The 13575-nt window shown below is 33.8% G+C and overlaps 1 protein-coding gene across 1 annotated transcript; it reads right to left on the bottom strand.

Annotated features, from left to right (window-relative positions):
- Positions 1 to 4121: 4121 nt before the first annotated feature.
- Positions 4122 to 6463, bottom strand: LOC121412841. Its single transcript, XM_041605602.1, has 3 exons — positions 6334 to 6463; positions 5324 to 5542; positions 4122 to 4280 (listed from the first exon to the last, which is right to left on the bottom strand). Exons 1-3 carry the CDS (start codon positions 6461 to 6463, stop codon positions 4165 to 4167), a joined length of 465 nt encoding a protein of 154 aa, XP_041461536.1. The 3' UTR covers positions 4122 to 4164.
- Between the last annotated feature and the right edge of the window lie 7112 nt (positions 6464 to 13575).

Raw genomic sequence — 13575 nt, 5'->3', positions numbered from 1 at the left:
ATGACCTTACTTTTGGATAACCTTTTTTTTGCTTGTCAAATTTTCCCGCCCCTTGTCCCCGTAGGCGGACCAGGGGGCCGAGGGGCCTGCCCCCCCCTCTTGGCGGACCAAAAAAAGAAAAAAAAGGGAAAGAAAGAAGGAATAAAGGAGGGAAAAGAGAGGAGGAAAAGAAGAGAAGGACAACAAGTGCATAAAAAGATGAGGGGAAGATTTGGAAAATAAAAAGAACTCTCGTGCCATTATATAAAATTTTCGCTCGCGCTTCGCGCTCACATTGCCTGTTAGGTGATTTACATATCTTGTTCAATATGGAGCTCGAATGTCAAGTTTGGAAGTCAATATACAAAACATATTTCACCTCGGAAATCGAACTTTCATTATGTTGTGTGATTTACAAATTGATTTTTAAAAAGTGCTCTGTAAAGATGTCAGTTTTATGGTCTGAATATTAACATTTGCTGCTTGCGCTGCGCGTTCGCAAATTTTGATTTATCAGGTACCTATTATTTTCGTGTATTTCATATAGTTTTAAAATATCCCTTCATAGGTCTGGCGAGTTATATATGTTTCAATATTGATTATACAACAAACTACTTAAAATCCCCTTTTCATGACAGTTTATCAAAAATTTAGCTCGCGATTTGCGCTCGCATTAATGGTTAGAAATTAACATCCTATTCATAATTACAAAAGTAAAATGTCCAGTTTTTATGCCATATTATCAGATTTCGCGCCCTCATTATAGGCATTAATAAATATGATATTAATTTAATATCAAATTGTCCTTTTTGTTTCATCTCGCCTAGCAATAGGAATAGGAAGATAGTCATCTTTTTCATATGATGACATGTCGTAAGGATGTCCCGGTCCTATGTCAAAACTCGGAGTAATGATAGTGGAAATATCAGCTCTTTTTTAAGTGCGATCCATATCCACCTTCGATTTTCTACAAAGTGCTTCAAATACAAAGCTGAAATTTACTCTTTTTTTTAGATCGGAATATCAAAGTTTCATGATTTTCATGATGTATTTAGAATGCCTAGATTCTAGGTCTAAATATGAAACACACGCGCGCATTTTTTTTTAAGATACTCAAGTTGTTTTCTATTTAAATCATTATCCAGTTTCAGATCACAATATCAAAATTTATTATTATTAATGTAGGAAGACCCCATATTACTCATCCTTTTCATGACTTACAAAACATGAACAGAGTGGCCCATTTCTAGGTCTAAATCTCGATTTTTTTTCTGATCGCGCTTCGCGCTCGCTTCAATTATTAAATTGTATAGCTATTCTGTTCACGATTACAAAAACTAATTACAATTTTCCATTCTTTTGATTGTTGAATTATGTAACACCTTCATGGCTAAGTGCAAGCATTCTTTGACAGTTACCTTTTCAACAAGTACCAGTTCAAAAGGTATATAAACAATTTCTGCTCGTGCTTTGCGCTCGCATTAATACTCGTCCTTTTCATGACTTACAAAACATGAATGTCTCATTCAGTAAATATTATAGGACTAAATCTTGAAACTTTCTGCTCGCGCTTCGCGCTCGCATCAGTTGTTTACTTATATACCTATTCTGCTTGAGTTACAATTCTTTAGGTGAAAATGTAAAAAGAAAATGTAAAAAAATAGCTCGCCCTTCGCTCGCATTATTCGACTGTTAAATGCTACTTTGTAACAGGTATCTTTTCCATCAGTTCATTTCTGCTCGCGCATTGCGACGCTAGTAATTATTAAGTTGCATACACATTTTTTTTCAGGATAACAAACATTGCCCAGAATGTTCAAATATATGAAATTTCCAAAAAATTAGTTCAAATATATGAAATTTCCAAAAAATTAGCTCGCGCTTCGCGCTCGCATCATATAAATAAGAATTATGATTGATATTATATATCAATTTATACGAATAAAGCTAAGAAGTGACTAATGAGGACTACCCCTTCAAAGAAACAAACAAAAATCATCTTCGAGCTGCCGATCGGGGAAAATATGGCTGAAACAAATTTCGCCCCCCTCTTGGCGAAGGCTTGATCCGCCCCTGTGTCCCCCCTACCTTTTGGGAGAGATTTCCGCCCCTGTTCAGCTCAGACATCGAGCTTTCATTTTTTTCTATGATTTACAAATTGATTAAAAAAAAATGCTCTGTGAAAACATCCCTTTTATTGTCTGAATAACAACATTTTCAGCTCTGGCTGTGTGCTCGCATTTGATTTGCCAAGTAACTATTGTCTTCGTGTATTCCAAAAATATCCCTGTACAGGTCTAGTTGTTATAAGTATATTCATCATCATCACCGTCGTCGTTGTCTCATTATCGTCATCATAATCAACTTTATCATCAGCGCCATCTTCATTCATCATCATCATTATCATCATCACCACCACATCACATCATGATGACCATCTCCACCACCACTATTGCCATCTCATCATCATCATCAACAACGTCATCAATATCGTCATCATTATCATATTCATCATCATCATCATCATCATCATCATCATCAAAGTCATCACCATCATCATCATCATCATGACTACAACGACCACATAACACCATGATTACCACCTACATTATTGTTATCATTGTTATCATCGTTATCATCATCGTAGTCGTCGTCAAGATCTTAAACAACAACAATCGTCCTTTAACCATCATGAACGCATGAACACCTTTTTCTAATGATATTATATAGACCAGCTAGGTCCGATCATTATTGGAAACTAAACAAGTGCAACTAAACATGTATATGCCTGTGATCTGGCAAACAAAATATAAGTTGAATCAAATGAAATAAGAGGAAATTTGTATCTCATGAAATAACATTGTATTGTTCGTAATGATGAAAAGTTTGGTTCTCAGTTTCGTATGTTTTAAATGCATTCTTTTTTTAATTATATCTTGACACATTTTTATCTGGATGATCCACTCTTTCAAGAACTTTTCAATCAAATCTAACAAACCATTTGAGAATATCTCGAGAGTCATGAGGATTAAAGCTCAAGTCCATCCCCCCAAATGTTGATTTTGAATCAATGGAGATAAATCAAGCAAGAATAACGTTGAAGATTTCATCAAAATCGAATGTAAAATTAGAAAGTTATGATATTATATATTTTCGCTTAATTTCTTTTACAAAACAGTTATATGCACAACTCAGTCATGTCAGTGGCATGTGAATGAGACGGTCAATGATGTCCGTCACTCACCATATCTATTGTTTGAATTCTACAATATTTCAATTTTACAGATTTGATAATAATGACCAGCTTGACTGAACCATAAGATGTTAAAACGTTTGTAATTCTCCATGTTCATGGAGGAAGAAAGCTTATTTTCCAATGAGGAGAATATTTCATATAATAAAATACAAACGAAATAGTGGGTGAGTGAGTGTTGTCATCAGTCCTCTCATTTGCATACCGACCAGAATATGCACATAACTGATATGTGAAATTAAGCAAAATCTTAAAATGTCATAACTTTCCTATATACATGCGATTGTAATGAAATTGTCAGTTTTATGCTCGTTAGATTTTTCTCTTTTGTTTGGGTGGACTTGTCCTTTAAGTTTGAAAACGTAACAAAGAATAAAATGCAAACAAATTTTGGACCCCAAAGGCAATGGATAATGGTATTTATTATTTAGACATCTGACCGGTAAAATTTATTATAGAATGGACTGATTCTTGCATGTTATTGGGGATAATGATTATTCTCTTATAGAGTAATAACCGGTTACACCGGCGAAACCTAATTCAGTCTGTCCTATGACATAGAATCGTTCGGTTTGCACGGGGTTTCATTTGTATGACTGTCAGACTGTAGCATAAGAGACACCAGGGGCCCATCTTACAAAGAGTTACGATTGATCTGATCAATCGCAACTATGGAAAGCCAGCAAAGTCAACATATAAAATGCATGCTTGCTCAAAAAAATGTCTAGATATGAATGTACATCCATAAATTCATTTATTTTTGACAATTGGTGTGCTCTGCTTTGTTTACAAAGGACATTTTGCAAATTTCCTTTAAAAAAATTATGACAATGACGGATTTCCATAGAGTTACGATTGATTGGATCAATTGTAACTATTTGAAAGACAGGGCCCTGATTTGTAGGAGGGAGAGTTAGTCGATGTACATCCTTCTACTTCCCAATGATTTTGCAACCTGATTTTAAAGCATTGTAAGCTGCTGCTAGCTGAGCCTCATCGACATCCGACATAAACTCTTCTTCTGTCATCTCCTTCGTTCTGTGATAAACTGAATAAAATATATTCAAAAATGTATATTTGAGTATTTGTTGTCATGTTATTACACGTATATATTATGTTTTAGGTTGAAACTGAAATCAGCTATGGAAAGCCACCAATGTCATATTAATTCATGTAGGAAACGTACACAGCATAATCCACTTGGAAAGGAAAAAGGCGGACTGATTTCTTAAGACAACGTTGCATGCATATTATGCCATAATTAAAAAAAACACTTTAAAAACGATTTTTTTTTGCTGACTTTCCATAGGTGAGATCAATCGAATCAATTACAATTCTTAAGACTGGGCACAGGGAAGTTCCTTGAAAAGATTTGTCAGACAATTTATAAGTTTAAAATTTATTATTTTATAGAGTCTGTTTTATCCAGAAGTTACTTTCGCAACAGTCAAACAACTGCGCTTCAGCCAATCAAAATCAAGAAAAGTTGTCAGATATGACAATTGTCAGACAATAATTGCAACCTTCGCTTAATCATAATCATCATCTCCATCACCATGATTTATTGACATCGTCATCATCAGCAGCATCACCATCATAATCATCATCATTATCATTATCATCATCATCAACATCATCATCATTATCATCATCATCACCATCATCATCACCATCATCTTCATCGTCATCATCATCATCACCACCATCATCATCACCATCATCATCACCATCACCATCATCATCATCACCACCACCGCCATCATCATCATCATCATCACCATCATCATCATCATCATCATCATCACCACCACCGCCATCATCATCATCATCATCACCATCATCATCATCATCATCACCATCACCATCATCATCATCATCACCACCACCGCCATCATCATCATACAAGCTCACATTGTCTGAATCAGTAAAATTGGAAAAGGAGTTAGAATTAATGATTGAGTCAACGGAGATACGAAAATAAAAATTTGCCCTGGTTTAATGACAGCAAATGAATATCAAATTCTGAATCTTGACATTGTATTTTGTTTTATGAAAGCAAAAAAAAAAAAAACAGGAAAGATAATTCCTTACCAAGTTCTTTGACAGGTATCTCGTTGACATATCCACACCCTTTCTTGATTGCTTTGCCCGCGTCTTTGACGGCTTTTTTGGTCCATTTACCTGCGTCGCTGGCTGCCTTCTTCGTCCATTTCCCTGCGTCACTGGCAGCCTTTTTGGTCCAATCTTTGGCAGAATTAAATGCCTTTTTAAACCAGTTAGAAAGGCGCACATCCCGTTCATTCTCAGAATCTTTTGAAGTTGTTAAGATATTGAAAAGAAAATGGATCAATTAAAACAAGCCCCCAAAATGATAGTGTTTGTACATGTATTAATGAATAGAATCAATCGCATTCAGCCTCCGAATCTGTTACGATCGTCTTAATATTAAATAAAAAAAAACTTGCAGCGCTATAAAAAATGACGGTCTTTGTAGAGCATATACACATGTCATGTTACCAGTAAGTTGTACAAATCAAACAATTCACCTAAAACCAGGAAAATCATTCATCAATCTTTCATTCACTTATTTTCTTCCAAGTTAAAATCTTTCTCGATCTGTAAAAGTTAACAGTGTCGCTGTTGTGTCCGTTTTGTTTCTTCGTTATTCACATTATTGACGTTTTCATCGTTTGTCTCCAGTATAGCTTTAAATAATGATCTTAAATAAGGGGATTAAATACGTTTTTACGTGTGGGTTTGGTACAGTTTATGAACCTAGCATACAGGGAGCCGCCGCGTCGCCCCTTCATCCAAATTTGCCCCTCACTCTCTCTGACCCCCTCTCTCGGTCGTTTTCCCCATCCGCAACACCAATTATTATTCTGCCTTTACCTCAGTCGTTACATTAACATTTCTCTATCTTCCTCTTTCGGTTTTTCACATTTTAGTTTAGGTTATGAATGTAAACTTAAGCCAGACCCATCCCCGCTCTTATTTTCGGTTGACATTGTTCTATTCATGATAAAGAGTCAGCCCTGTTCTCTCCTCCCATCTGAAATTCAAAAGTGTTAAAGTTGAAAAAGAAGGGAAAGAACACTCACCTTCCATCATATCCATTAGAGTTTGGAACTCATCTTCTGTAAATTCAAGGTCATGATTGTAAGTAGCTTGCCCGAGGTCTAACCCGATCACAGCTAGCAGCACTATGATGACAACTGACGAGTAGTTCATTATGAATTGACCGTCCGCTGATGTGAACTTTCCCTGGAAAAAAAACATTGAAGCAAAACAGTACAGTTACATTTCAGTACTACGTATTAATAGGATTCACCAAGATTTTTTTTTATTTCTACTTTACTTATTTATTTATTCATTCATTCATTTATTTATTCATTTATTTAGTTATCCATTTATTTCTTTATTTATTTATTCATTTATTTATTCATTTATCTTTTTACTTATTTATTCATTTATTTACTTATTCATTCATTCATTCATTTGCTTATTTTTAAATTCATTTTCCGTCAGCAAAAGGCAAACTAACATTAGTCCTACAGAGTCAAATATTTACCGAAAAATATATCAACCATAACACTGTGAATGTATAATAATGAATAAATCATTCAGTGATTAATCCAGGTTTGAATCTAAAACGTCCCAATTTAACAATAACGAATCTGACTCAGCTAAGAAAACAAAATGAAGTAACAAAACGGAGGAGGCTTGCCTAAAAGCCCAAGAGCAGTGCTTGTAAAAGAGGCAAGTGTCTTCTTTCAATGTAAAGAATCGTAGGTATAAATGATTTCAATGGGCTATTACGTTTAATACTGGAAGCGATGCATAATGATTAATGATTAAGTTCAGAAAGTACTGTCACCAAAATGTGGTCACTGTGCCCTACTACATAATCGTACATGACCTTTTAAAATGAATTTCTAAGATTTAGATATATACAGCAAAAAACTTTGATCATCTAAAATTATTTTCTTTTTGACTTTCCCACTCCTTCCTACACAGTGATTCTTCTTCCTCTTTTTTTTCTTTCATCTATACAATTATCAGGGAAAAAAATAACATATGAACAAAATGGATAAAAATATGGACAAACTTACCTTACGGTTGCAATCTGGAATCGAGGTTTACAGGAGGAAAATAACCCTGAAAATGAAAACTACCGGTCTTGTATCAGAATTCATCTATTTGTAGATAGATAAAGCGCCCTCTAAAGAAGATATACCTCCAATCATCAATCATTTTCATCACCAATGGAATGTAACGTTATAACAACTAATCGTGCTTCAAATTTGATCGATCGCCTACCCGTACACTCAGGAAGAATCAAGAATGGTGTTGCATTGCAAATGAGATGAATCCAAGACACACTCTATAAAAACAGCTGGTATTGGACGTATACCAGATATATTAGAAAGATGTTCGCGTTGTCCTAGAAATCATTACATATGGTCACCCTTTTTTCACGATTTCCTTCAAGCTTGAGTGAGATGGATGAGCCAGGGGTGAGAATGAAAGTTATGAAGCTTTCTGATTTTAGATATCGAGACAGTGAACATGCCATTTCAGAAAAAAACCAAGAAGGTGGATACTTTAGAATATGGGAAGGCATTAGGTAGTCAAAAACAAACAAACTAACGAACAAGCAAATAATAAATATACATGACGTGCAATGTATTGGTAGTGGAACAATGGAATTGTCTCCATGAACTCATTAGAATAATGAATGCTAAAGTGGACTCATGGTCAAACCGAAAAAAAACATTTTTTGTTATTTTGCCTGTACCCGTAATACGTTTTCTTATGAATGCAGTTTACATGATTATTACTGCCATGACTGTCTGAGTGTAGCAAAATCAATTCTCATTGATTTGATTTTTTTTTATTTCCTCATTTAACATAAGTCGTATAAAATCATGAAGTAACTAAAATAACGGACACATTTCATTTTTATATGGACAATGCTATAAACCTTTTCGCCGTGGTATACTTTTTAGGTCATCTAAATTTTGATGCTGGGGATGCTGTTCACACCAAAATATTTTTTCAGGAAGTGATGCGAATGTTATTTATCATAGCCAACAACCCCATGCGAATCAGGTAGACAAGCGAAAATGTTCGTCATTTTTTTCTTACCAACATCCCCTTCATTTTGGAACAATTTTTTAAAAACAAGACCCACAGTACCCCCCCCATTTAAAATTGTTCCCAGGGCCCTGACGACAGCAAATATAAAGTGTTATGATTCTCATCTCCATCACCCTCACTGGGCCTCACAAAAAAGAACCCACCAAGCACGTATAAAAGTAAATGATATAAAAAAAAGTGGGAGTAGAAGAAAACTAGCACAAACGATTCTTATTTATCTTTTTTTTATGTAATTAATTCCTGTAAATCTATTATTTCAACATAGCCTGTAATATTTTACCACAAGATGTGTTAGACGGCCATATGCTGAGATAGCTCTATTCACGACAGTGAAGTTAACAGTAGCCTATCTCTTTTCTATTCCACACTGCTCCTCGTCACGTGATCACAACAATTGTCCAATAATAGCGGGGCATTGCGATGAAATGTGTTTTCACTGCTTACCTTTTATTGCAGTGTATGAAAATCGTGAAATAAAAAGGCATGTATCAAGTATATTCATATATTTTTCGCCATCAAAGTCTCCATCCGCTTGATGTCAGAGTAAGTGAAAGGTGCGAGAGGGCAAGATCAGCACGTTGGTCTAAATGATATATTGCTGCAGTTTATATCAAAGAATCACCTTTGTTTGTATATCGGAAGATAGATTCATCTCATCATCGTTACAGCTCACGGGTAACCATTATATGATTTTCTTTTTGTTTATGTTTCTTAAGTAACCTATATAGATGTTGAAAATATAGTTATAATTTTGGAAAGCTTATGTATACTTTAGATAGAAATGAACTACCAAACATTGTTTATCCCATGTTCACTAAAATGTCAATTATTCATCATTATCCAGCACGGTTCGCCGGACTATGTCACCCATCAAGAGCTAGAACCATCCTGAATAAAACATTTATTTTTACCGGTACAAAACTTTTGAACTCTCTTTTGGAATAATGCGCAATAAACCGATACATCTTAGTTTCAGTAAAGGGTTAAAGAAAATTCTTCTCCAAAAATATAAGCCGCCGATCTCCAACGGCTCTACTTAAGCAGCCTCCTTCTCATTTTCTTTTTCTTATTCTCTCTTCCCCTCTCCTCATACTTCTGTCTTCTCTTTTAATTCTTATTGTGCAGTTTACTTGTTTATGTTGTCTGTTTTGGTCTTTTGGATTGTTTTCTGTAGTATTTTTTGTGTGTGGTTTCTCTGTCCTGTTTTGTCTTGTCTTGTCCTCCTCTGTGTACACTGTCTTTTTTTGTTTGTTCTTGTTATTAATATTCCGTCTTGTCTTGTCTAATTTCTTTTATAACACTATTGAATCGTTGTGTTGTATATTTTCCTGTATGCCATGGGTATGATCATGTGTTAAGGATTGTATTAAGTAATAGTGCATAAAACACACGAAGCTTGACCCCATTAGCATTTTTCTATTGAACATTGTTAATTTCTATTTGTATTTGATAAATTTAATAAGTTATTTAATTTTAGGGGACTCACGTAAACAAGCGATGCTTTCCAGTGAGTTATTTTTTTTTATTTCTGTTATTCATATTTTGATTTGTTCCTACCTACTTTGTAAATTTGTTTGAAATGAAGAAAAATAAATGAAATCAATCAATCAATTGAATATGTATTATCTATTTCAATTTTTTTTGGGGGTATTTTATTTCCACATTAGAGCATTTTTTATCCTCAACGACAATACTAATGTGATATCTTGTTCATATTTAATTTTATTGTATTGAAAATGTGATTCGTTTTAAAATATATGAGCAAAATCATTTGTTATTACAATACCATGCAATCCTGATTCCACGATTCGACTATCTTATATAATTAACCAGTTTATAAATAATGTTCTTCAGACCAGATAGATACGGGGTTAAGCCAGTGTGCAATTATTTGGCAAAATGATTTTTATCCTAACCAATACAAATCCAAAATTTGACTGGCATATTGCATCCCATACAAATGTTGAATTAAAAATCATTCGAAGATTTAAAAATGAAAAAAAATATTAAATTGAAGGGATGCTCATGACTGAGGATATTTATATTACAATAAATAGAGTAAAATCAAAAAAGCAAAATGCTGAGAATTTGATCAAAATTGCATAACAAATAACGCAGTTATTCAATTTAAAAATATGCCTTATTTCGTTCAAACAGTTCTAGGCATGTCTTCACAAATATTCATTAGGTGGACTGATGATGTCATATCTCCACTAGTTTCTTTGTATTTTATTATATGAAATTAGGTTTATTAATAATTTTTCTTTCAAAAACTATAATAATACGATAAACAACTGATTAAGTGCATTATTTAGTTATTTATTACTGCGAATTAATATAGTGCAGACACATCATTTACACATATATGAAAAAAAATCAAGCAACTATGAGTTCATGTAATAACATAAGGAAAAGTAACATGGGGATGTGACATCATCAGCCCAACTATAATGAATATTCATGACGACGTGCATACATTTTTAACAAAATATAGCTAAATTTTAAAATTCAATAACTTTATTATCTGTAGTCTGCTTTGGATGAAATTTTCAGCATTTTGCTTTGTGAATTTTAGTCGATTTATTTAGATATAAATATTCTCAGCCCTGAGTATCCCTTTAAATAAAAATCTTACTTGTATAAGTTGACCTAGTCCAGTGCAGTCTGTGTATTTTGTTTTAAATGTTTACAGGTTAACAATCATAAAAATGATAATCATTGGAGTTCATTACATTGTGTAGGTTGAAAAGGCAAACATTTAGGAAAATCAAAATCATTCAAATTTCAGGTTTTATTACAAAATGAAGACATTCAATTTCAGTGGAGAATTGATTAAAAAAAATGAATTTGAAACAGTTTTAAAAACATCTTGTTTATCTCCTTTGCAGATTAAAAAGGATGAAGGTGACGATTTTCTTCCTAGCTTTGGCGTTGGCAGTGTCGTTGGGATATGGTTATGATGAGGAAGAATTTGATGAATACATGCTTGAAGATATGCTCGGTAAGATCAATAATATCCTTACTTTGTGTGCGATCGTTACCTCTCTGGAAATGCTTGGAAAAGTCCTTGAGCTCAAAACCTGAAGAGGGAGTGCAAATGTTGACTTTCCAAAGAATATTTTAATGAAGCAAAGACCAAAATAATCATTATTAATGTATATTCTTTTTCTCCTGTTTTGTACTCATTTTCATATTTGTCGATGTAAAATAGAAAAAAATAACCGCCTAAGTTTCATTCCTTTCTTTCCTTCATTATACAAAGGAGTTTAGACCTGAATATCTTATTGCTGCAAAACATGATGAGATTACGGAACACTTTCCAAAGTTTGTTATCTAACTTGTACAAACCTGTATTTGTACCTTGTGAATCAGTTTTGAGCACCTAATAAAAATATAAATGAACAATATATATATATATATATATACATCATCGCACAGACAAGTACGGTGAGAGAAGGGGGGGGGGGGTGTGAGAGAAAATGATATGGAGAAACGAATACAAAGAGGGACGGAGAGGGGTAGACAGATAAAATAGATTGATGGATATGATAGAGAAAGATAGAGAGTGCGTATTAAGAGGGGGAGAGAGTGAGATATAGGGAGGAGAGGGGGGGGGGGGCGAGAGAGCTGGTATGAGGAGAAAGGGTTAGTTTTGTATAATGACGTAATATTATACATGTTCTAAGGACGAATCTTTTAGTCTCATGTTAGTCTTTTCTGGGGAGTATATTTTGATGGACATTTGTCGTCTGACAAGCTGTCAGAACTGTTTAAATCTCATATTTTTTTATTAGTAATGTACGATCAATAATGATCAACATTTTGTCCCAATTTTACATTGATTAATCATTTTGTTAGTAGATTAGCAATATTTGATTATGTCATTAATGTACAGGCGTTCAACATTCTCGATTATTACATCTGCATCGATTTCATTTTAGAAGTGCTATTCGCTTAGCATATCAAATATTTCTTATTTTTACAATTATTATCAAGCATTAGTTATAATGTGTGCGCCTTTCCTATTTGACCCAAAACGCTTATTATGTACATACAAACTAGAAAAAAAAGATGGGTTTTAAATGATAGTCTGAACATTGAATAGTATGGAGACTGTCTAATCATAAATGGCAATTCATCCGGTATTTTGAAGCTGACGGACAAAAAGTTAAAATTCTTCTACTTACCTTGCTTACAGAAGATGATGATTTAGATTTGAATGACGTGGAGCTACAGAACTGGTTTAAGAGGGCTTTCAACAAGGTGAAACATGTAGGAAAGTCGATCGGCAATGACATCAAGAAAGGGGTCCAGTCTGGGTGTGATGTAGTCAATCAAATTCCTTCACGTGATTTAGGTAAGTGCGCCATCAACTGTCAATGTTCAGTGAAACGGTATTCAGGGAGCGTTTCACTATAATATTCTCTCCCGACAACTTGTCAGACCTTCACCTTAAAAAATTGGCTTACTGAGAAGCAATGTTACTACGGTAACTGACGGATTAAAAAAGACTTCGTTTGACAATATATTTACGAGGCCGCCATCGTTTTCATGCTTAATCGCTCGCGATGGCGATCTCCTGCGTTCCTTCTAACTATGATATTTACTTTCAAGTTAATACTATTTTCTATGCTTATATGACTATTGTATTATTGTTTTGTAAAACTTGAAAGGTTTTATACTTTAGTATAGTTATGTTGCATATTCATCATGAGCTGATGAATGCAGATATCAAATCAAATAAAAATCAAATAAAAATCGAAAGTTGTCAAACGAAGTTTTTTGTTACACCCTACAAGTCCCTTTCGTTTACTCTGTGAAACATTTCCCACAACGTGTGGGTAATTGTCACCTAACTTGATATAAGTAAATAGTGGCAGATTATAAGATAAACACTAAAATAGTAACTGACATTGAAAGTCATTCATTGTTTTTTGCCTTTGTTGGATTTTGTTTATTATTATTCAGTTCAGTTCATTTATTTCAAATTCCATACAAAAATAACATTAAGAAAATACATATATCTATACACAACAGGAAAGCAAAGATTAAACAATAATTTGGTATACATGGTATATACGAATAATGTTAACATATTTAATTAGGAGAAAGCCACAAAAAGCCAGATGGTTTGTCGAGCAGGCTACCCTAGTAGGGGAAATAAAGTATTTTCAATATTGAAA

The sequence above is a fragment of the Lytechinus variegatus genome, chromosome 4, assembly GCF_018143015.1.
Source record: "Lytechinus variegatus isolate NC3 chromosome 4, Lvar_3.0, whole genome shotgun sequence".
Classification (NCBI taxonomy): domain Eukaryota; kingdom Metazoa; phylum Echinodermata; class Echinoidea; order Temnopleuroida; family Toxopneustidae; genus Lytechinus; species Lytechinus variegatus.
This window is presented reverse-complemented; position numbering and strand designations above follow the sequence as displayed.